The following is a 25,167-nucleotide window of genomic DNA, read 5'->3' as shown; positions in this document are numbered from 1 at the left end:
TTTCCCAACATCAGGGCTTTTCAAATGAGTCAGCTCTTCACATCAGGTGCCAAAGTATTGGAGTTTCAGCTTCAACATCAGTCCTTCCAATGAACACCCAGGACTGATCTTTAGGATGGATTGGTTGGATCTCCTTGCAGTCCAAGGGACTCTGAAGAGTCTTCTCCAACACCACAGTTCAAAAGCATCAGTTCTTCAGCTCTCAGCCTTCTTCACAGTCCAACTCTCACAGGAAAAACCATAGCCTTGACTAGATGGACCTTGTTGACAAAGTAATGTCTTTGCTTTTTAATATGCTATCTAGATTGGTCATAACTTTCTTTCCAACAAGTAAGCGTCTTTTAATTTCATGGCTGCAGTCACCATCTGCAGTGATTTTGGAGCCCAAAAACATAAAGTCAGCCACTGTTGCCAGTTTCCCCATCTAATTGCCGTGAAGTGACGGGACCGGATGTCATGATCTTAGTTTTCTGAATGTTGAGCTTTAAGCCAACTTTTTCACTGTCCTCTTTCTTTTTCATCAAGAGGTTCTTTAGTTTTTCTTCACTTTCTGCCATAAGGGTGGTATCATCTGCATATCTGAGGTTATTGATATTTCTCCCAACAGTCTTGATTCCAGCTTGTGCTGCTTCCAGCCCAGCGTTTCTCATGATGGACTCTGCATAGAAGTTAAATAAGCAGGGTGACAATATACAGCCTTGACGTACTCCTTTTTCTATTTGGAACCAGTCTGTTGTTCATGTCCAGTTCTAACTGTTGCTTCCCTTTGCTGCAGACTGGATTATATTATCACATTGGTTTTTTAGTCACTAAGTTGTGTCTGACTCTTGTAACTTCATGAACCGTAGCCTTCCAGAGTCCTATCCATGGGATTTCTCAGGCAAGAATAAATACTGGAGTGGGTTGCCATTTCCTTCTCCAGGAGATCTTCCTGACCCAGTGATTGAACCTGCATCTCCTGCAATGACAGGCAGATTCATTACCACTGAGCTACCTGGGAAGTCCTACATTATTACATTAAAAGGGGACAACTCTGAATTTTGTATATTTGAGATTCATTACCACTGAGCTACCTGGGAAGTCCTACATTATTACATTAAAAGGGGACAACTCTGAATTTTGTATATTTGAGGTTTGGCCATAAAAAAAAGGAAACTTGGTTCTTTTAAGGGTTATGGTTATTGTTCCAGAGTCTTAAAATAACAGATAAGCAGTCAGGTTCCCTGTTAGGTACCCACAGGTGAAGAGAGCTGGATTTGAATGGAAAGGAGAGGTGTGCTGTTGGAACATAATGGATAGCAGGGAAGGGCAGCCACAACTTGATATGCACAGCCCCCGGGCTACCACCTTTGTTTCTTAAGAACTTGAAATAGGTTCTTATCTCAGTGCACTTGATCTTTATTAATAAATAGCATAGAAGTACGGCTTACTTCTAAAAGTTTTGTGTGTTTATTGACACTGATTTGCAAGATAAAACATTGCTTTCTAGTTTTTACAGTATAAGTTTAAAGTGCAAGATCTTGTGCAATATTGTTTTTTTTACTTTAATCTATGTCAAGAATGTACTCTTGGAGCTATAGAATCATTTGCTCTGTGGGGAGAAATTCCAGTCTGCTGCTCAGTTTGGCCCTGTGGTTGCTGCTAAGAGGTCTGGTATAAGCTAGGCACTGAGATGAATGTTTCTGCTTTCCATATCTAGTTTGAATTGTTTGGACAGAATAGAAGGAAAAAGTCCATCACAGATAAAAAACTAAAGTCTCTTGAGACCCTGTACCTAGAAATTGCTTTGTTACTAATAAATTGGTTGAGTTAGAAAAACAACAGATAAAAGAGGACTGGATGATTAAAGGGCATTTAGTGTGCTAGACACTGGACTAAGTATTTGTATTATTTTAACCGTTACAACAATCAGATTAGGAATTACTTATCAAATCTATGCTATAGTTACTAAACTGAGGCTCTGAATGGTTACATAGTTATTAACCTCAGCTATTAAGTGGTGGCTGTTCAGACTCAGCTATTAGTGGTAGATCCCAAATTTGAACCAGCGTTTAATTGAAAGAGCTCAAACCAAAGAGCAAGGTAATTTTAAGAAACCTGAGAGCTGCAGCCAGAGAAAACAAATGGGGAAATTGCATTTTCCTTAGACTAGAATAACTGCACAAGGTGACTGAAGTTTTAGAGATTCCAGAGAAGTGCAGAAGTACCAAGGATCAAGAGGGTTCTTTCAAACACCATTTGGTCAAGACAAAGGATGCTAATGACTAGGTGAGCAAGCAGGAATGGTAGATCTGAGAAAACCTGCTCTGGGCACACATGGAAATCACTTGGGAAACCACACAAAGTACAATGTCCAGGCCCCAATTGCCATCCTGTGAAAGCAAGTGGATTTATCCGAGCAAGCACAGGCCCACAGAGGGCCTTTTCAAGACAAAATTTACAGGAGTGTGTTATAATAAACATGTGAATCTGAGAGAAAAGAAGCTTGGAAGACACATAAACACGGATCTGATATTTAGCCTTGACCATGGAGGTGCACATTTGTCAAGGCAGCTTCACCTAGCTTTTAAAAATGGAAAAATGAAAAGGAATGCCACTATGAAGTCAGATCCTACTATTTCAGGAAGAGTTGAGAAAATAGGTTGTTTCTACTGCAACCTTGGCAGTCCTAGCTAGGCTTAAGTCTTTAGGGGTATCTTCCTGGTCTCAGCAACCAATGATTCTTAAACTAGGTTGGATATAAAGGACTGTAGTGAAGTAAGTGATTGATGAAGCCAAAAATTTTAAGATGAAATATGTGTGTGCATGCTAAGTTGCTTCACTTGTGTCCAACTCTTAGTGACCCTATGGACTATAGCCCTCCAGGCTCCTCTCTCCATAGGATTCTCTACTAAAGTGGGTTGCCATGTTGTCCTCCAGGGGATCTTCCCGACACAGGGATCAAACCTACTTCTCATGTCTCCTGCATTGGCAGGCGGGTTCTTCATCACCAGCACTGCCTGGGAAGCCCAACAAAAGAAATCAATTCATGCAAAGACCCAAGACTCAGAATCACAATGACCTATGCCACCAAGTTACACACCATCACCAAGACTCGGTTACCAACATCCTGCAACCTCAGCTGGTCTAAGATGGTGTCTTTTTTTGAGTCTAATATATTGACTGTCCAGAAGGATATAAAAAATAGGCAACCTCAGGAGAAATAGAAGTAATAAATATAAGAAGCTGAAATAGTAACACTCATCCTTTTGGTATGTAAATATTTTTATTGTATCATAACATTGTAGGTAGGGTTCTCTGTATCATAATGCATTTAAGACATTCAAGAAAATCTGATATATTGAGCTTGCAATTTTAAGTGTTCAGAAGTATTTGATTAAATCTGCAGTACTTAAATTTTCAGGGAAATTTAATTTCATACACTTAGACTGTCCAGTTACATAAGCAGTATGTGAATATTTAGAGAAATGCTATTTTAGAAGGAATTTAATTAAAAAGGATCTTTAGGAACACATAAGGAATTCCCAGGCAAAGAGGAGTAGATTGTTATCACTGGATCTATAGGAAGTTAAAAGATTGATGGAAAAGTGATGTGACTTAGAGCTGATATAGTTACAACCTAAGAACCTAAAGAAGGAATAAAGAAGCAAGGTACTCAGTCCCCCAGAACTCCACCCCCAAGACTTAGCATTTGGACTCACTGGATGCTGGGGGTCTAGGGTATCAGGTAAGGCCAAGTGTGGGAATGGAAACGAGGGCGAAATTAGCTGAAGGATTACTGAGATATTGGACTCCCAGTTCTTATCCCCTTTTCCCACACCACCAGGTAATTTGCCTACTGGTTAATTCCCTGTGGATAATGAATAGGAATGAGTGTCAGCCTGGAACACCAGGAAGAGCAGAGAGCTAGGATAAGAGAGGGACTAAAAACAAATGAAAGCCTACATTCCAAACTATGGTATCCTCAGTTCCTTACTAACCTTACAGAATGCCAACTGCCAGGCATTATATCTACTTCATCTGTCCCTATTCCTATTCTCAACCCCATATTTTCTAGGACAAGAGATAGGAGAATCCTTTTGTAGAAAAACTGAGCAAAGACCTCTAGATTCTGCCATTTGTGGAGTGCCCCCAGTGAAAAGGCTGGCTCAGGTCACTTTATAATGAAACTCACCAGTCATTATGCCCCATCAACACAAGCTGGAATCAAGATTGCTGGGGAAAATATCAATAACCTCAGATATGCAGATGACACCACCCTTATGGCAGAAAGTGAAGAGGAAATAAAAAGCCTCTTGATGAAAGTGAAAGTGGAGAGTGAAACAGTTGGCTTACAGCTCAACATTCAGAAAACGAAGATCATGGCATCCAGTCCCATCACTTCATGGGAAATAGATGGGAAACAGTGGAAACAGTGTCAGACTTCATCTTTTTGGGCTCAAATATCACTGCAGATGGTGACTGCAGCCATGAAATTAAAAGACACTTGCTCCTTGGAAGAAAAGTTATGACCAACCTAGTTAGCATATTCAAAAGCAGAGACATTACTTTGCCAACTAAGGTCCATCTAGTCAAGGGTATTGTTTTTCCTGTGGTCATGTATGGTTGTGAGAGTTTGACTGTGAAGAAGGCTAAGCACCGAAGAATTGATGCTTTTGAACTGTGGTGTTGGAGAAGACTCTTGAGAGTCCCTTAGACTGCAAGGAGATCCAACCAGTCCATTCTGAAGATCAGCCCTGGGATTTCTTTGGAAGGACTGATGCTAAAGCTGAAACTGCAGTACTTTGGCCACCTCATGCGAAGAGTTGACTCATTGGAAAAGACTCTGATGCTGGGAGGGATTGGGGGCAGGAGGAGAAGGGGACAACAGAGGATGAGATGGCTGGATGGCATCACTGACTCGATGGACGTGAGTCTGAGTGAACTCTAGGAGTTGGTGATGGACAGGGAGGCCTGGCGTGCTGCGATTCATGGGGCTGCAAAGTCAGACACGGCTGAGTGACTGAACTGAACTGAATTTCAATAAACTGGTTAGTACGTTGCCTTCAAATATTAAAGACAAACCAGAACCATTAGACAGCCCAGGAAGACTTCAATGGGAGGATTGCAAAAACCAGAAAGGACCTAAGGGAAACTTAAGATGAGATCTTGTCTCCACAAAAGAAGAAAGCTATTTTTAAAAAAAAAAAAGGACTAATTAGAAAAAAAAAAAATCTTGAAAATCGGTCTTCCCTGGTGGCGCAGTGGTTAATAATCTGCCTGCCAATGCAGGGAACTCAGGTTCAATCCCTGCTCTGGGAAGATTCCACACACTGCAGAGCGACTAAGCCTGTGCACCACAACTTCTGAAGCCTGCATACTTTAGGGCCCAGGAGCCACAACTAAGGAGCCCCATGTGCTGCAACTGCTGAAGCCCGTGTGCCTAGAGCCTGTGCTCCACAAGAGAAGTCACCACAATGAGAAGCCCTTGCACTGCAACTAGAGTAGCGCCCACTCTGTGCAACTAGGAAAAGCCTGAGTGCAGCAATGAAGAGCCGGCACAGCCAAAAAAAAAAAAAAAATCTGGAAAGTGCAAACTATGGCAAACATAAAATTAACTAAAAGGGCTGGAAGACAGAATTGAAGAAATCTAAAAGGCAGAACAAAAACAGATGGAAAATAGGAAGTAAAAAGATACAGATTTAATACAAGAATTAGAAAGTCTAATCACTTAGGAATTTCTGAATGAAAGAACCACAGAATATGGAGAGGAAATGATCGAACAAATAATTCACAGAAATTCCACAGAACTCAAAGAAATAAGCCTGTGACTAAAAGGACCTACAAACTGCCCAACGCAATTAACAGGCAGCAAGGCAGACTGGCATGTATCTTCAACTGCTCCTGCTCAGTCACTTCAGTCGTTCAGACCCTGTGCGGCTCCATGGACTGTACCAGGCCCCTCTGTCCATGGGATTCTCCAGGCAAGAATACTGGAGTGGGTTGCCATCTCCTTCTCCAATTTTCAGACTACTCAGAGTCAATTTTAAAAGTTTCCAGAGATCAAAAAAAGGATGTTAAAAGTACTGATTATAAGAATGTCATCAGATTTCTAAGGGGCAGCACTAGCTGCCACAATACAGTGAAGTCAGATCTTCAAATTATGGGGGAGGGGGGACTATTTTTAATGTGGAGTTCTAGCCTCAAGTTATAAAACAATGACATCTTCAGATACTCAAGGATTCTAAAAATTTAGCTCCCATTTACCCTTTCTTAGGAAGCTACGAGATGATTACTTTTGCATTTTGAGAGTTAAAAAAAATAAAAAAGGAAGCCAAATTTCAGGAAGTAAGTACCCCAAGAGGAGGAGGGGCGATAATTCTAGCATGACTGCCAGGGGTTAAAGCTGCACAACAGCCTGGAGAGCAACCAGTCCAGACTGGAGCAGGATGAGAGTGGCTGCAAGTAACGGAATACCCAACTCTAAGTGACTTAAACGCTAGAGGTCTGTCATCTCACATAACCAGAGTGCCCACTACTAGGTTGGTTCATTCAACCCTTGATGTTAGGGTTATGAACTGGCTTTTCTGGAATCAATGCCCCTTCCCTTTTTGTGAAAAGATTGCAGATGTAGCTGCAAACTTCACGTCCTCATGTTAACCAGGCAAAAACTAAGGAAGAAGTTTCTCTTTGAAGTTTCTTTCCACAGAGACAAAAGTCCTATCCCAGTCTTCCCCTCAGATTCCACTGACCAGATGCCACTTCAAGAAAAGTTTCTAAAGGTGGTGGGGTTTTTCCCCTTTATGATATGGAAAGCATAGATGGGGCCCCCCCAATTTTTTTGCATTCTCATTGGTGTGTGCACGTGTGCTAAGTCACTTCAGTCGTGTCTGACTCTTTGGGATCCCATGAGATGTATGTAGCCTGCCAGGTTCCTCTGTTCATGGGGATTCTCCAAGCAAGAATACTGGAGTGGGTTGCTGTTCCCTTCTTTAGGGGATCTTTTGGACTCAGGGATCGAACCCGGGTCTCTTTATGTCTTCCGCAATGGTAGGTGGGTTCTTTACCACTAGAGCCACCTTAACTCCACAGGTCACAGCCTTCAGAGCAAACACAAGAGCACAGATATTGGAGCCAGACTGCCTGGGTTTTCTCTATCACTTCTAAGACTCACATTCTAATGATACTTGGGGAACCTCATGGGTCAAAGGGATGTGCTAGATCAAGGCAATATTTGGGTATTCCTGGGTTCCCTCACTAAAATACCATCTACATACTATCATAATACCAGCCAGTTATGTCCAACCACTAAGTTAGATTCTGAACCTAAGAACTGACTTATGGTATTTGTAAGAATAGTAGTAAAGTACAGGTTCTTATTTCCATAAACAGAGTAGTACTGTGCTGGGAAAAAAATACCTAGATCTTATCTTTGTCACTTAGCAAGAAAAACAATAAAAAATACTTTTCTCATTTAAAAGGTACACAATTAAAAAAAAAAAAAAATCTGGCATGCAGGATCTTAGTTCCTTGACCAGAGATTGAACCTGTGCTCCCTGCAGTGAAAGTTTGCAGTCTTAACTACTGGACCACCAAGAAAGTCCCAAAAGGTACATAATTATATAAAAACTACTTATGCCGTGGGAAAACACTTCATTTGTAAGTGGAAAATTACTTTACCTATGTGAAGGCACAAACCAAGCTCCATGTGAGTGGACTGTATAAATCCTTCACCACAGTATACCTACCACGTGGCACAGAGCAGCCACTTACAACCAATTAGTGCAAACATGCATTCACAGAGGGAACTAACCCATGAAGTCCTTGGCTGATCTGAGGAAACAATGGATGATTAATGCAAAAGGGTTGTTGGGTAGGAGATGAAGGAAGGAAAGAGGATTAATACTGATTAAAGGAAGACTGAATTTTGCCCAGATTTGTTTTTGTTAAAGTATTTTGAGATATTTCAATAACCAAAATAACTGTACAAAAAATAAACAAATTAACTTTATTAAGTTACCACTTCAGTCCTTATGTTGATTTGTTTACAAAAATATCAGTTTGAAATACATTATCGAAAGTGAATACACACAATAAATAGAAAATAAGGATGCATGGTGCTGCAGACACATCAACCAACTTATCTTGATCTATTGCCCACTGCTGTAGACAAATTTGACACAGATTCAGCATTACTGACACAGCAGTCAAAGTATCAGAGAGAGGTGGCAAACTATGAGAAAAGTAGCTTAAAACTCTGGACCAAAAAAATACTCTCTGGACCACTCACCAAAAAATAAAAATAAAGAATAATTGTTTATCTGGAAGCTAACCTTAGTATAATACTGAATTATCTACTACTATCCATAGGAACAATCTAAAAATAAGAAAAGTGCCAGGGAACCTTCATTAACAGTATTTTTAAGCCAAAGTTTTTACTTTAAATATCTGATGATTACTCAAATATCCTAAGCCACGAGGCAGGCCCTAAGACAATAAGTTATAAATAATCTGAAATTAATAACTTAAACATGATATGGTTAATATAGTACACACTGCATGAGTAGCTCAACCAACCTCTTTCAGGTGAGGTAATAAGTAAAAGGTTTAAATTTACAGTTTCAATTTCTGCTCAAAAGAGTGATATCAGTATTCTAGCAACAGTGATGTCATCCTATTATTGTAAATATTCTAATATACATACTACTCTGAATTATACTTGATTGAATTCTATGTACATGTGGTTCCATATTCCAAGTGCAAATTTTCAAGAGTATGGGTTTATAATCAAAGCTGGGTTTGACAAATGCTTTCTGACTTCTGAAAGCAAATGATGAAAGCACTTCCTAAAAGTGAATAAACTAGATACAAGTAGGTGACCATTTCCTTTTTTCTTTACGTGTGATGAACTTCATGAAGCATCAATTCCCGAGGTATGTTTGTTTCTGGACCATACAGCTTACACGCTCTTCTTTCAAAGGCAGTTACCATCTGCTTTACAACTTCATCAAAAAACAATGTGGCAAGCTGAGAGTGTAGAAGTGAGCGAAATTCAAAAGAAATCTGTAGGAAAATGTTAATAACTATTTTAGAAAGACCTTTTACTAAATCTCTACTTAGGGTAATGGTGTTTGCACAGTCAAATGGGCTAATTGGCCCAATACCTAAGGCAGAGCAATATGGGCCTATATCTAGATGAGATTTTTAACATCGATAAGAGGGAGACTTTTTTTTTTACTGTAGTAAGCACAACAGTGGCTACACAACAAACGTAAATAAAACAGTCAATGAATCTCATTTTATGGCAAAGAGTCTGATTTTATTAAGTTAAAAAAAAAACTGGAAAAAAAGCTTTGCTAAATGAATATCATATTTATCACTTTAGCTTCTTATTAGTGTGTCCCTTTAAGAGCTACCTTCCTTCCCAAAAAGAAATGGTAGCTCAGCTGGTAAAGAATCCACCCGCAATGAGGGAGACCTGGATTCGATCCCTAGGTTGGGATGATCCCCTGGAGAAGGGAACAGCTACCTACTCTAGTGTTCTTGCCTGGAGAATTCCATGGACAGAGGAACCTGGCAGGCTACAGTTCGTGGGGTCACAAAGAGTCAGTCACGACTTCCCAAAAGGAAGTAAGGAAGGGAAGTGATCTGATAGGTTATTCCCACAAGTTAATACCAGAAAGGTGGGGTTAACCCACAAACTAGATGGCAAAGGTGCTTCCATCTTAAAGTAGACAAGGATTTAAATTTCATTTATATCCCCTCAAGACTGAATTCAAAGCAACCAGTCTGAGAAATAATGCCTTAAGGATGAAATATCCACTAACTTTCAAAAGTTTTAATTTTTAATTTTAAAACAATTTTGCTTATTAAAAAGTTGCAATAATACCACTAAGATTTCTCATATGCCCACCACCCAGATTTCAGGTTTTATATAACCACAGTGCAATTAAAACCAGGAGATTAACAGACAAGAGTTAATATTACTAGATAGTAATGCTATTATCTACTCTATAGAGGTTTCATTCAAATTTCCCCAAGTGTTCCATTACTGTCCACTAATTTTTATGAAAAAATTATGAAATGAAAATGAAAGCAACCTAAGAGCTGAGACCAGCATACAGTAATTTACTCAAAATTATAACCATATTTTAAAATGTAAGCCTGAGCTGCAAATACAGGAACCAACTCATGTAAATAGAAAGCCACACAAGTGACTTTAAGTTTGCTATTGCTAAGGTGATATGAACAAGGAAATATCAATACCATAGTGCTTAAATTTAAAAATATATTTTCCTTTGCATTTTATTTCTGCAATTCATAAGATGCAGATCAATGTACACATTTCATTTGGTGTTACACTGTTATTAAGCTGGTAGTAGGCAAGACATGTGTCTTATCATCTACGGACTTGCAAAAACTAGAAAATAGAGAAGGCATTCAAGGTTTCAGGAGAGAGAGAGAAAAGGTCATTGGCATTCTTTCCTTTTCATTGACTGTGCCATGCAGCATGTGAGATCTTAGTCCCCAGCCAGGGATTGAACCAGTGTCCCCTGCAGTGGAAGTGTAGAGTCCTAACCACTGGACTGCCAGGGAATTTCCCCTAGCATTCTGTCTTATAAAATTAGTGCCAAAAAAAAAAAAAAAAAAAAAAAGTGCAGAAAAAGATATTCAATACTGAGAAATTTGAGATTAAAAAAAAAGTCTCATAGTAATTGTTATGCATAAGTTTGAGTGTGTGTGCGCGCGCACGTGAGTACACGTGAGCACACTCAGTTGCTCAGTTGTGTCCAGCTCTTTCCATCCCCATGGACTAGGGCCCCCAGGCTCCTCTGTCATTTCCTACCCCAGGGGATCTTCTTGACCCAGGGATTGAACCTGAATCTCTGGCGTCTCCTGCATTGGCAGGCGGATTCTTTACCACTGAACCACCTGGGAAGCCTAATTGCTATGCATGCAGTTTACTAATTATAGCATCTGGGTTCTAATAAAAATGAATTACTCCTTCTTTACCAACTTTATTTGATATTTGGAACAAATAGAGAGCTGTATGAGAGACTTACTGAAAAATCCAAAGTACAAGTTCTTGGGTAGCCAGGAAGACCTGGGCTAAAACGCCAAACAGTCTCCAAATGATTGAAGAGCTTCCCATCAGTACAGGATGCCTAGAACAAAATGAAACAAAACAAAAATCAGTAAAATACCACTTGGATTGTCCAGAATCTATAATTGAGGATGCTTTAGTTCAAAGTAAATATTTTTATAGATTAGATCACAGGTGACAAAAAGATCTCTTTAGCTTGGTACTAGGAAGAGATCTCTTGCCGACATAAGCCATTTTCCTTTCTCCTGGGATTCCCAAGATTACTACCAGTTCTCTCTTCCACTGCTGCCACCCACTGTGCTACTTCAGAGTTCTCCCCCCACAACAAAATAGGGAGTTACTATCTGGAAGTTTATTTCCAGCTCTGCCACTTATTAGTGATCCTGAACAAGTTAATTCCCTGTAATGTATTTCCTTAACCTGTAAAATGAGCATAATGCCTATTTTTTACCATCACTATGAGATGGCTAAATTTAATACTTGTAAGGAATCTGGCATAGATCCCTACAACAATTCTGTAATTCTTGCCTGCCCAGAGATCTTCCTTATCAATCACATTTACTTTCTCTAACTCACTATTCTGTATCTCTAGGGGCCTCTATGGTTCCAGTTTTCTTGTTAAGTCTAGTCCTGACTCATTGCTTTCTGACCTCTCACCTCTTCAGTGCTCGTTATTTCACATACGTGTGTACACTGAAACGTAATTCACAGTGATACTATGTGCAGTGCAATCTGACATGTCCCATTCTCTAGCATTAAAAAATGCCGGTTGAGACCCATCCAAGAGTTGCCTTCCAGTGTGAAAAATGGTGGCCAGGACCACAGTTACTAAGACACTGTCAGAACTGGTTATGACCTTGAATGAAGTTCAACTTCTTTATTTACTATCCTAAGATGCCATCTGGGCCTTATTATACTAGTAGACAACTGACCTCAAGAATATATATGCTATGTTCCCTCAAAAGCAGGCTATTCTTAAACTCTTGTTTGAAAGTCTTGGGCTTCCCAGGTGGCTCAGCTGGTAAAGAATCCACCTGTAATGAGGGAGACCTGGGTTCAATCCCTGCATTGGGAAGACCCCCTGGAGAAGGCAAAGGCTACCCACTCCAGTATTCTGGCCTAGAGAATTCCATGGACTATACAGTCCATGGGTTCGCAGAGTCGGACACGACTAAGCGACTTTTACTTTCACTACTATAGAATCATTATAAATTGCACCCATACTAAAAAGCATTTTAAAAGAAATGCTCTATTCACATTTATTAAAAAATTTTTAATTTTTAATATGGAAACCAGTGAAAGTTTTTTATTTAGACACAAAAAAGTCATTAAAGTAAAAAAATATCTTCAAGGCTTCTTGCCTTCTGAGATGGCCCATACTCTGTAAAGTTTCTTCTAAATAAATCTAGTTCGTATAAAAAAAAAAAAAATTTTCCCCCAAAGCATGTGGCTTTATACTTGGTTCAATAATGAACATCTAATTTTTAAAACCATCAAAAATCTATAATAAAATATTATTTCAGTTATCCAATTTTATTTTTTTTTTTTTGGCTGTGCCTTGTGGCTTGTTTTATCTTTTGTCCCCCAATCAGGGATCAAACCTGTGCTCCCTGCAGGGGAAAAGTGAGGTTTCAACACTGGACCACCAAGGACGACCTTTTTTTTTTAACTGGAGGATAACTGCTTTACAGTCATGTGTTGGCTTCTGCCATACAACAATGTGAATGAGCCTTAAGTATACATATATCCTCTCCCTCTGGAACTTCCCCCCAATTCCCCACCCCTCTAGGTGGTCACAGAGTACCACAATGAGCTCCCCCAAAATATGGAATGGTTCATGAATTTGCATTCATCTTTGTGCAGGGATCATGCTGATCTTCTTTATATTGTTCCAATTTTAGTATATTTGCTGCTGAAGCAAGCAATTTATTTACTTTTATTTCTAATTTTTTACAACTTTTTCAGTTACCCAACTTTAAGGTAAAGCATTCCATCCTTCTTTACAATCATGTATGAAGCTTATAAGAAATTTAATAGTAAGGAAAAAAAAAAAAGAAAGAAATTTAATAGTAAGGGAGAAACAGCTGTTGGGAATAATCAGTACAATATAGCACCTTCCTCTGACTATGTTTTTAACAAAATTTGGCAGTGCTGTACTTGTATCAATAACCTAGCCCAAGGACCCACAGATTTTTACTGGTATGTTTTGATAGGGACAATACTGCCAATGGTCTCATTCCTAACAGAGATACTGAACACAGCAAGTGGGCTTCTGGCCATTACAGACTGATGAATCTATGATTCATGTAGAATCACTGACATGTCAAGTCACAGGCACATTTGGGGCAGCTAATAAAAAATGTCACAGCTTTTGTTGCTTTCTTGGTTCTAATTTTTATTTTATGTCATATATATATATATGGTATTATGTCATATATATATATAAGGTATTAAGATCTAGAACCTGAGCCCAGGGAAAATTAAAAGCTGAACATAGCTGTGTTTTATTCTCAAATATGTCTTTAAATATTAGCACATTAAGTAAGGCAGCTTATTTTAATAGAAAAATAATTTGGGAATCAGACATACACAGTATGAATTTGTGTGTACCTTGGGTCTCCAGAACAACCCTCAAATGCTGCCTAACCTTTAGGTCGTGCTAACATGCTAAGTTGCTTCAGTCATGTCCAACTCTTTGTGACCTCACGGACTGTAGCCTGCCAGGCTCCTCTGTCCGTGGGATTCTCTAGGCAAAAATAATGGAGATGGTTGCCATTTCCTCCTCCTGACCCAGGAATTGAACCCCAGTCTCTTATGTCTCCTGCATTGGCAGGTGGGTTCTTTACTACTAGTGCCACCTGGGAAGCCCTTAAATAATAAATTAGCACATTAAGTGAGGCAGCTTATTTTGATAGAAAAATAATTTTGGAATCAGACATACACAGTATAAATTTATGTGGGCTCTTAATTTCTCTAAGCCTCCTAAAATTAAGATAGTAATATATAATACATACTATTATAATTAAAAAAAAGTTTCCTGCCTCCTTGGCAGTGCTGAAGGTTACTGAAATTACTATGAACATCTGGATATACAGGAACACAGGAACACAGCAGTGAGAACTTCATAAACAAAAGCCTCATAACTGAGGATTCAGAGATGAAAAAGAAGATCTCCCATTCCCTTAAGTAGCTCGATTCTGTCAAGCAGAAATCCAAAGGAAGAAAGAAGTTATACTAAAGAGTGGTAAGAGAAATAAATAAAGCACATGCAAAGCCTAGAGGAATCACCGAGGTAGAACAGACTAGCCAGATGAAAGGAAAGGGAGAAAGCAGGCTGGGATTTGAAGGATTAACAGGCAAAGAATCAAGTTCATTACAGAGAAAAGAGGGAACAATATGCAAAGGCACAGGGCTGTGGAGTAAGTACTATACGGTACATTCATGGAAGTCAGGGAAAGGAAGAAAGCCAGGGGAGAAAATGATACGGTTTTAGAGTTCTTTAGTTAGATGCAGGATATGTTAAGATCGAAGTTATAAGAATCTGAATGGTAAGAGACTGAGGTCACGGGACTCAATCGTAAGATTTATAGAGATATTCGCTGTTGTCAGACAGACTGTAGTCTTGGCTATGTAACCCTGGGCAAGCTATCTAACTCTTCTAAGGCTCAGCATACTCGAGGATAAAAATTTGCATCTCAAAGGTCCGTTGTGAAGATCAAACAATTCAAGTAAAGCACCGTAGAGCTTAATACATTAGCTACTATACGACAGGCAGTGCACTACAGTAGGTAAAAACTGCAAAACTATGAGGCAAACCGGTGGGTATGGGGCACGGACTTTTAAGTGGAGTTGACGTTTTGACAGTGGGACTAGGGTGGACTCCAATGTCTTAGCTTCACTGGACAGTATATTCTTTCTGGTATGAGACCTGCATGTCCTCAATGACTGACAAAGAGGCGAAAAAGGCACTTAGCTCTGGCCAATAACCAAGAAATGATACCCCCACTAAATCAAGTGGGCACAAAACACAACTCAAGCTTTGAAAGTCTTTGTTCACCACACTCTAGGAAGTCAAAATAAATGGTAGTGTAACTCTGAAGTTCTCCTTTTTCATGTGTTGAAGTCTGAGTGCCTTTGCTCTGTATGCACCCTTCTCTGAGAAGGGTAAGATGATTAACGCAATGCATGCAACAGCACCTGGCATGCCAGTACCTGGTACATGGCAGGATGACTTCAACAATGTTTATATTCTCCACTTTTATATCTTTTCTATCTTTCTTCATCCTCTCACCACTTTCCCTGCCTTAACTTAAAAAAAAAAAGCACAAGTATCAATATTAAATTAAAACATTTCTCACTTGTGTGGCTGAATCTTTCCTAGGGGTCAGCAGCTCAACAGAAGGACAAAAGAAAAAGCTTCTCATTTCCATGTTCTAGTTAAATTTATATTTGGAAAGAATAATACTAATATTGTATAAAATAAAACAACTTAAGTGATGTAACAGTTTGTTTTTCCCTCCTCCTATTAGTTTAGGGAAATCTTCTTAAGCTATTATACATTAATCCATTTAATATATCACTAGTTGAGGAATATTTAAAAACAACAAAAAACAAAACCATTACCTTCACCAAATGTGGTTTCACCAAGGTTACTACTGATGTATAGCGCTCCAATACAGGTGGAAACCCAATTTCTAATCGTGTTTTGCAGTATCCAGATCTCCTTGATATTATATCTGATTTTTTACACCAAGGAACAAAATGCTTGTAATCCTCCATTCCAGATACTACATCATACATTTCCTGCATAGAATAACTTTAAAAAAAAAAAAAGGAAAGGTGTTAACTGCACCTATTTATACAGTACATATACACTTTAAATCAGCGGTCCCCAACTTTCTTGGCATCAGGGGCTAGTTTTATGAAAGACAATTTTTCCATGGAGTAGGGAAGAGAGGATGGTTTCAGGATGATTCAAGTACATAACATTTATTGGACACTTTATTGCTATTATTATTATATCAGCTCCACCTCAAATCATCAGGTATTAGACCTCAGAGATTGGGGACCCCTGCTTTAAATTGAATAAATAAAACTTACTGTGTATGAGGCAAGAAGTCATCTGGCACACACATTAATACTGCTTTATAATAAATGGCTCATGAATTATGGTACATTCATACTGTGGAACTCATCAGTTATCTAAAAGGATTAAGACCAAATGTACAGTTCACCCTTGAACAACACAGGTTTGCCCTGTGTGGGTCTACTTACATAAGAGTTTTTTTGATAAATATAGTACTTGTATTTTTGTTTTACAGATTTTTTAATTAAATGTGGGGGAGAGTTTGTCTTGAATTAGAAATCACTGTATGTGGAATCAAATAAACTAAGGTTTGAGTCTTGATTTTATACCAGCTGTTTCAGCTTCCTGCCTTTGGATAAATCATTTATCAATTCCTTGTTTTCAAACAGAAATAGCAGTATGCACATTTTTTTTTTACTGTGTGTGGGTCTGTACTCCCAAAACCCCATCTTTCAAGGGTCAACCATATACTTTAGAGCAAAGAGGTTTAAAATATATTGCTACATGAAAAAAGGCACAAATATCAAGTGTTTAATAATCGAGGAAATATACTAGATACTTACAATATTTCTTAGATAGATAATAAAATTGTATATATCTTGTCTGCTTTATATACAACTTTATTATCCATTTGAGAAATGGATATAAGTATATACTGTAATTCCTCAATTTTAAACATTTGGTATTTGCTTTTTCTGAAAATAATTGTTAATAGACTGTAATGAAAATATATTTTAAAAGTCCTAAAAGGATATAAATTAAACAATTACCAGTTGTAATTCAGGAAAAAAAGAGTAGGATTAAAAACAGACTAACTCTTTAATATATATATTTCTATTTTTTCTTTTGTGTCTTTTTAAAATTCTTTTTTTCTATTTTCTTTTCATTCTAGTATATATACTTCTAAATTATTAAGTATTTATACAAGTATGCAAACATTTTGTAATTAAGAAAAAAAATCAATTCTATAACACAAAAAAGGGGAATTTCTCACTCTTTATGAGCCAGCCTAACACCCTGCCAACCCAAACTTCACAAAGAACATAAAAAATCTATAAACCCATATTACCTGTGAGTACTGAAGCAAAACTTCTAGGTAAAATACCAGCATATATAATCCCAGTAATATATTAAAAAAATAAAACAATCAAATGCAACTCATTTCAGGATGTATGGATGAATCATCCATAGTACATACAATCAACCATACATAGTATGGATGGTTCAGTACTAAGAATTATTATAACCATATTATTTAGCCAAAACAAAATCATTGTATGATTCCCTTCACAGATAGTAAAATTTAAGAAGCATTACTATCAGCATTAGAAAGAAACCAATGATGCCATCATTACTGTCATTTGACATTGTTCTAAAATGTCAAAGAAATTAAATCAGAGCATGAAATATGGGCACACGTGTGGAAAAGAATTAAGCAAAATTATAAACTGGCAGGTGATATGACTATCAAATCAAAAATGAATCAATCAAGAATTCAGTGACCTAGCCTGTTAAGAAATATATAAAAATTAATAGTTTCTATACTAACAAGTAGAAAACAGTCGCATACAAAGGCAAAATACCTAGAAATAAATTCCACAAAGATACATCAGGGTTTAAAAAAAAAAAAAAAAAAAAAACCACCACACTGTGGATACATATAAAGACCACTGAACAATGAAAACCAAACACGTATTATTCTCGGTTATAAAGAGTCAACACTGCTAAAATAGAACTCATCTCAAAATGATGCAGTGAACAACTACATTCTAAATTTCAAAAGGGTATGTTTGGAACATGACAGAATGAGTGTTTATATACATTTAAATTAATTTTTATGATCATGAAATGAGGCCCACAGAGGAAAGAGTAAATACACCTACTCTACTCTCCCCATGTTCTCAGACACTTGGAAATAAATGCCAATATAAATCCCATGAAGATGTATGAGACCCGCTAGACTGGAAGCTATTTGCATAAAAGTAGTCTATTATATTCAAATATCAATTCTAAAACATAGTAGTTTCATGTGAGCCTAAGTTGCTTAACTTCTCAATTTTCTTCATCCATAGTTGAAAAATACCTCTACTGAGTTATTTTAAGGGTTAAAGGAAATAGTTTTGACATAATGCACAATGCTTACTAAGCACTTCATAAATGGTAGCTATTATGTGTTTACATCAAACAATATATGGGGGAAGGTGATCATTAGATAAGACCAATTTGTAATAAAAAGAATTTTAGCATGAGAAGAAAAAGGAAACAAGAAAGAATAAATAAATATGGTGGGAAAAATAAGCTTTGGAGTCATGACACAACATAATTTCTCAGTTTCAGTTTCTTCATCTTTACAATGGGAAAAATATACCTAGATCACGATTATTGTGAGAATTAAATGAAACAATATAGAGCAGCCAGCAGGCCTGTCAAATGCAAGTTCACAGTAAAAGGGAGATATTATTAGTAATTCAAAAGTAAAGCAGACCAATTCACTATTTGATTTTTCATCTTTTTGTTGCCATTTCTGTTTTTAAGACACCATCTGGGGCAAAGATGTCTAACTATCCAAGTATCAAGGCTTGCTTTACGTGGTATTCTTACTGGCCACCAGTAGGCTACAAATTAAACAGCTGTCACATGACTACTTCTTGCCAATAACATCTGAGAGTAAGCACTGTGTGTCACTTCCAGGACCAATATGATTAAGCATCAGGTGTTTCTTTTAAGAGATCCTGAAGACCGAGGAATCACAAAAGTACCAAGTTGGATGGGGCCTAGGTTCTTGCCTGACTCTGTAAACAGTTTTATTGGAACACAACCATGCCCATTTATTACACACTGTCCACTGTTAGTTCTGGGCTACACCAACTGTGTTGAGTAGTTGCAACAGAGACAGTATGGTCCAAAAACCTATTTACCAACTGGCCCTTTACAGAATAAGTTTGCCAACCTCAGCTCTGGATGGTAGGGGCCTCTTAGCATGTTTATATATACTTACCTATGTATGTGTGTATGTGTGTAGGTGGGAGCTACACAAACATATTTGGCCCAACATATCAGTAATGATGCCACTATAAAAAAGAATAGTGTACAAAAACGCAGGACATCAACAGTTTATTTTCTTTAAATGTCAAGATTTAAACCTATCCTATATAAAGTTACCATATTCATTCAACCACTATTTATAAAATAGCAAGGGTGAGAAAATCAGAGCTTGGTCTGTAAGAAATGAATCTAGAAAAAAAGAAGCACAATATTCTAAAGAACATTGTGAACATGCTCTTTTAATATATCTGTTACTATATACAAACCCTATAATTCTCCTTTCTGAATATTCTTTTCTTTTGTTTATTAATGGTGCAGCAATTCTGAAGAAGGTTCTTGCACGTGTCTTCTTAGGAAAAACTGAGGTATGTAGTGGAAGAGTTCTGCTCATCAGTATACCACAGGAAGCTAAATAACTAAAAAGACAGAAATTACCTGATTGAGTAACATTAACAATTGAGAGCAAACAAAGTAGAGACCATTAAATAACAATCATACTTCAGATGTTTGCAACTTTAGAATATTTCCGAAAAATTACACATGCAAAAAATAAGCTTCTTGGGCACCATAAAGAAAACTAAAAATACCAGCTTACAGTTAGGGTTAGAGCCTTCAGACACAAAAGGTATCTCTCAGAGCTGGCTTTTAGTCTGCAGTCATGTGTTAACAACATATTACTGCCCTAGGATGGGAGAATATTCATTGTCCAATTTTTAACTCATCTACCCACCTTGTTTTCCCAGCTGCATCCACATGACATCTGAAATTAGGTCCCTGTCTCCACTGTATATGTGGCGGGCCTGTCAGACCTATTGCTCAATTATCTTTTACCTTCCAATCTCCATTTCCATGTGTGTATGTAAAAACATATGTCAAGGTAATTAGAATGTTAACTGTTTAGGGTACTTCATAATACAGATGCCTGATATGCTCTTGTTCACCTATATATTTTTAGCCTTTACACTAGTAAGATTATTTCATAACTATTATACACTACTATTTGTACATTAGTTCACATATTTATTGAGCTGCTATTCTGTGCCAGGCACTAGGGGCATAACGGTGAATAAACAAATATAAAGATTACATTCTAGTTGAGGATTAAATAAGCCACTAAAATAGAAATGGGTGTGGGGACATGTAATTAGGACCTCCTTTAGATAGGGTGATGCAGGAAGTCCTCCGAGGTTGTATTTCAGCTGAGGCATAATGGATAAGGAGGAGTTATTCCAGCTGAGCTACTTCAAATCCTAAAAGATGATCCTGTTAAAGTGCTGCACTCAATATGCCAGCAAATTTGGGAAACTCAGTAGTGGCCACAGGACTGGAAAAGGTCAGTTTTCATCCCAATTCTAAAGAAGGGAAATGTCAAAGAACATTCAAGCTACTGCACAGTTGCACTCATTTCACATGCTAGCAAAGTAATGCTCAAAATCCTTCAAGCTAGGCTTCAATAGTATGTGAATTGAGAACTTCTGGATGTATAAACTGGATTTAGAAAAGGCAGAAGAAAAGAGATCAAATTGCCAACATCTGGTGAATCATAGAAAAAGCTAGAGAATTCCAGAAAAACATCTGCTTCATTGACTATGCTAAAACCTTTGGCTGTGCAGGTTAACAACAAAGTGTGGAAAATTCTTAAAGAGATGGGAATACCTGACCACCTTATCTGCCTTCTGAGAAACCTATATGCCGAGAAGCAATAGTTAGAACCAGACATGGAACAATAGACTGGTTCCAAATTGGGAAACTAGTATGTCAAGGCTGTATATTGTCACTCTGCTTATTTAACTTCTATGCAGAGTACATCATGAGAAACGCTGGGCTGGAAGCAGCACAAGCTGGAATCAAGATTGTTGGGAGAAATATCAATAACCTCAGATATGCAGATGATACCACCCTTATGGCAGAAAGCAAAGAGGAACTAAAGAGCCTCTTGATAAAGGTAAAAGAGGAGAGTGAGAACGCTGGCTTAAAACTCAACATTCAGAAAACTAAGATCATGGCATCTGGTCCTATCACTTCATGGCAAATAGATGGGAAGCAATGGAAACAGTGACAGACTTTATTTTCTTGGGCTCAAAAATCACTGTGGGTGGTGACTGCAACCATGAAATTAAAAGACGCTTGCTCCTTGGAAGAAAAACTATAACAAACCTAGACAGCGTATTAAAAGCAGAGACATTACTTTGCCTACAAAGGTATATATAGTCAAAGCTATGGTTTTTGTAGTCATGTACAGATGTAAGAGCTAGAAAATAAACAAAGGCTGAGCACCAAAGAACTGATGCTTTTGAACTGTGGTACTTCAGAAGACTCCTGAAAGTACGTTGGACTGCAAGGAAATCAAACCAGTCAATACTAAAGGAAATCAACCCTGAATATTCATTGGAAGGACTGATGCTGAAGCTGAAGCTTCAATACTTTGGCCACCTGATGTGAAGAGCCAACTCACTGGAAAAAATCCTGACGCTGGGAAAGACTGAAGGCAGGAGGAGAAGAGGATGATAGAGAATGACATGGTTGGATGGCATCACTGACTCAACGGACATGAGTTTGAGCAAACTCTGGGACATGGTAAAGGACAGGGAACCCTGGAATGCTGCAGCACATGGGGTTGCAAAGAGTCAGACACCACTGAGCAACTGAACAACAACTACAGCCATGTAAAGGGTGAAACAGGTATATATGTACATAATGTGTGTGTACACATATATAAGATCTCTCTCTCATACACACATATGTGTGTGTCTGTACATGGGAGGAGGAGAGGTAGATACAGACCATTCCAAGTACTAGGCAAAGAGCCTGGCAGCATCCAGACTCTCAAAAAGATTAACAGTGAAGCAGAAGTATAGCAAGCCACGGTGAGAGCACGATGAAATAATGTTAGCAAGAGAGGCTGCAGCTGGATCATGCTGGGGACTACTGGTCAGTATAAAGCAATTTGGTATTTATTCTCAATGAGATGCTCTTAAAGTGTTCCCCCTAAGAGAATATTTCATTAAATCAAGTCTTCAAGTTATTTTTTTAACAGAGAAAGGAGTGGCCTGGTGAAATCTCATGTTACATATAAAATTTGATTCATATAAAATATGATTTATGTATAAATAAAACTTCTTTAAGGACACTGACATCCCATAATGTGGCTGGAAGAGAAAATTGAGTTAAAGAATGATTGAAGAAACTGGGGCTATTCAGTAAGAAGATCAGGGATGGACTGTAAGGAGATCAAACCAGTCAATCCTAAAGGAAATAAACCCTGAATATTCACTGGAAGGACTGATGCTAAAGCTGAAACTCCAATGCTTTGGCCACCTGATGTGAAGAGCCCAACTTATCAGAAGAGACCCTGATGCTGGGAAGGATTGATGGTGAAAAGAGAAGAGGGCAGCAGGAGGATGAGATGGTTGGATAGCATCACTGACTCAATGGACGTGAGTTTGTGCAAACTTCAGGAGATGGTGGAGGGCAGAGCCTGGCATGCTACAGTTCATGAGGTCGCAAAGAATTGGATGTGATGTAGACACAGAACAGCAATAACTAGTGCAAAAAGAACAGAATGAGAGAGAAGGCAATAGTGAACTAGAGACGGAAGTAAGATGTAACAGGTGCTATGTGGGTGGAAGAAAAATGACCAAGTGACAGTCCATGGGGGTCACAAACAGTCGGACAGGACTGAGCACAATAGGAGTTTTCTGATCAGTTTGCATATTATGGTTACAATGCCCTGGACAACACATCCATCTTCATACTTTATCAAGAATAGTATGTCTTCAACTACAATATGAGAACCTTACAGTCATACACGTTTAAACGATAGAATGAAAATTGAACAAAAGGAGGACAGTTTTTTGGTCACTAAACTTCCAGTACTACAACCTAAATACTGTATTATAATAAAGGCCAGAATCAGCCTTGCAATGAACTCATAAATTATCTCCCTTTTCATTATCATGAACAGTAAATATTTAGACTGAAATTTAAACCTTAATTTGATCACTAAAGCAATTTTTTTCTCAAAAGTAACAGCCAGCATTTTATAAGAGCAATACAAGCAGTAAAGTAAGATACAGTGTTAGGCTTGGAACTTTTTAAAGCTATTTCCTAAAGCAAGAGTAAAGGATGTGAGATGATTTTATTTCAGTTTCGACCAAAAAATGTCTAAAAGGATTTAGAGTTGATTGGGTTGTTGATATCTTCAAAAAATTCATTGACTCTAAATGTCCTGGAAGGAGCTCAACCACATTTGTGCTTTCTCCCTCCATCCTGTACAGATTAAAACTGAATTAATTTTAAAAGTTAACTTTAATTTTCGAGCATAATTTATTGAAGTGTCATTAATAAAAGGAAGCTGGTGGAAATATGGAAAATTTCATGTCTCCTCTTCCTTTAAGTGAAAGTGAAGTCGCTCAGTCTTGTCGGACTCTTTGAGACCACATGGACTATAGCCTACTAGGCTCTCCATCCATGGGATTTTCCAGGCAAGAGTACTGGAGTGGGGTTGCCATTTCGTTCTCCAGGGGATATTCCCAATCCAGGGATTGAACCCAGATCTCCCGCATTGTAGGTAGACGCTTTACCGTCTGAGCCACCAGGGAAGCCCTCTTCCATTACTTACCAAAAAAGAACCAACCTGGAAAATCGAAGGCAGACTCTGACTCAAGGTTACAGGACTGCTAACTTACAATGGCAGGAAAAAAAAAAAAAAAAAATCCAAGTCCCCTACTTCGGCTTCGGTTTAGTTTAGCTAGCACTAAAGTAGAGAAGGCAATGGCATCCCACTTCAGTACTCTTGCCTGGAAAATCCCATGGATGGAGGAGCCTGGTGGACTGCAGTCCATGGGGTCGCTAAGAGTCAGACACGACTGAGCAACTTCACTTTCACTTTTCACTTTCATGCATTGGAGAAGGAAATGGCAACCCAATCCAGTGTTCTTGCCTGCAGAATTTCAGGGACGAGGGAGCCTGGTGGACTGCCGTCTATGGGGTCGCAGAGTTGGACACGACTGAAGCGACTTAGCAGCAGCACTAAAGTGGGGACGGGGGTGGGCAAAGACCTCTACCAGAAACTGGGGAAAGCACCTCTGGCCACTGGACACTCTGGAGGAACAAAAGGGGACTCACTGACAGGCCACAAACTCCCACATCCATCAGCCCCAACTCCTGTGCCGCAGTTATAACTTCCGGAGAACACAGCAGTAGGCCGTAGGGGAGGAGACCGGAAGAGCCCAAAGGCACCCTCACCCCACCCGGCATCAAGTGGCTGTATCAGCTGCTTCCAAGTCGCTGAGCGAAATGATTCACCGCCTCTCGCAAGGGCTGGGAACCACAAACAAGACGGGGCGACCAGAACAGGCTGGCGACCCTCCGGCCAAGGGGGCGGAGAGAGGGGGCCTGAGTCCGTCACTTGCCGAAGGCAGTAGTAGGCCCTTTGTCTACATAGACGAGGAAACGCATCCGATCCGCCTGCCTCACCGCAAATGTCCCGGGTCCCCTTGCTCAACAGGCCGTGGGGAGGGAGAAATTACCCTCGCTGCGGCGCCCCCGTTGTTCATTACCTGACGTTCCTCGCAGGCACCTGCGCTGGAGCCGGGACTCTGGCGGCTGCCACAGACTTCGGATGGCATCCCGAAACCACCTTTTTCAGGGCTCTTTGACCTATCCGAGCTGCCATGATCATACTGAAGCCGGTCTCCAGTAAACCCGGACCAGGCCCACGGCACCGCCCTCCTCCGGCAGCCCGGGCCACGCGGCGTAGCCGCCCTCCAGCCAATCAGCGGGCCCCCTGAGCGGTCAGACACGCCCCATTTTCCTCTTTCCTATTGCGCAAAGCTGACGCACACTCCTACTGCCACAGAGCGCACTGTAAACGAGCTACGTCATCCTGCCGGCCAATCAGAGGGACCGCAGAGCCGCATGGACGAATCCCTCTAGGCCGGCGGGTGTTCAG

The 25,167-nt window shown here is 39.1% G+C and overlaps 1 protein-coding gene and 1 non-coding gene across 3 annotated transcripts; both read right to left on the bottom strand.

Moving 5' to 3' along the window:
• Window positions 1–7,964: 7,964 nt before the first annotated feature.
• On the bottom strand, window positions 7,965–24,935 carry COQ10B (coenzyme Q10B). Of its 2 annotated transcripts, XM_004004791.5 has the most exons (5): window positions 24,776–24,935; window positions 19,481–19,630; window positions 15,707–15,899; window positions 11,043–11,144; window positions 7,965–9,042 (listed from the first exon to the last, which is right to left on the bottom strand). In XM_004004791.5, exons 1-5 carry the CDS (start codon window positions 24,895–24,897, stop codon window positions 8,875–8,877), a joined length of 735 nt encoding a protein of 244 aa, XP_004004840.1. In that variant the 5' UTR covers window positions 24,898–24,935; the 3' UTR covers window positions 7,965–8,874. The 2 variants fall into 2 exon arrangements, with proteins under 2 accessions (XP_004004840.1, XP_042099963.1); XM_042244029.1 differs by lacking the exon at window positions 19,481–19,630.
• Window positions 12,903–13,004, bottom strand: LOC114113317 (U6 spliceosomal RNA). The gene has a single exon (XR_003588376.1). It is a non-coding gene; the product is annotated as a U6 spliceosomal RNA (small nuclear RNA).
• Window positions 24,936–25,167: the final 232 nt, after the last annotated feature.

Source organism: Ovis aries, chromosome 2 (genome assembly GCF_016772045.2).
Source record: "Ovis aries strain OAR_USU_Benz2616 breed Rambouillet chromosome 2, ARS-UI_Ramb_v3.0, whole genome shotgun sequence".
Classification (NCBI taxonomy): domain Eukaryota; kingdom Metazoa; phylum Chordata; class Mammalia; order Artiodactyla; family Bovidae; genus Ovis; species Ovis aries.
Note: the sequence above shows the minus strand (reverse complement) of the source record. Positions and strands in the feature narration are given on the sequence as shown.

Excerpts from the sequence above, each read along its gene's own strand:
- COQ10B (XM_004004791.5), bottom strand. The coding sequence starts at position 24,897 with ATGATCATGGCAGCTCGGATAGGTCAAAGAGCCCTGAAAAAGGTGGTT. Across the intron at positions 15,900-19,480 it reads TCAGAAAGGAGAATTATAGG|TTATTCTATGCAGGAAATGT; the intron begins GTTTGTATATAG and ends TTTTTTTTAAAG. Across the intron at positions 9,043-11,042 it reads CTTGTACTTTGGATTTTTCA|ATTTCTTTTGAATTTCGCTC; the intron begins GTAAGTCTCTCA and ends ATTTTCCTACAG.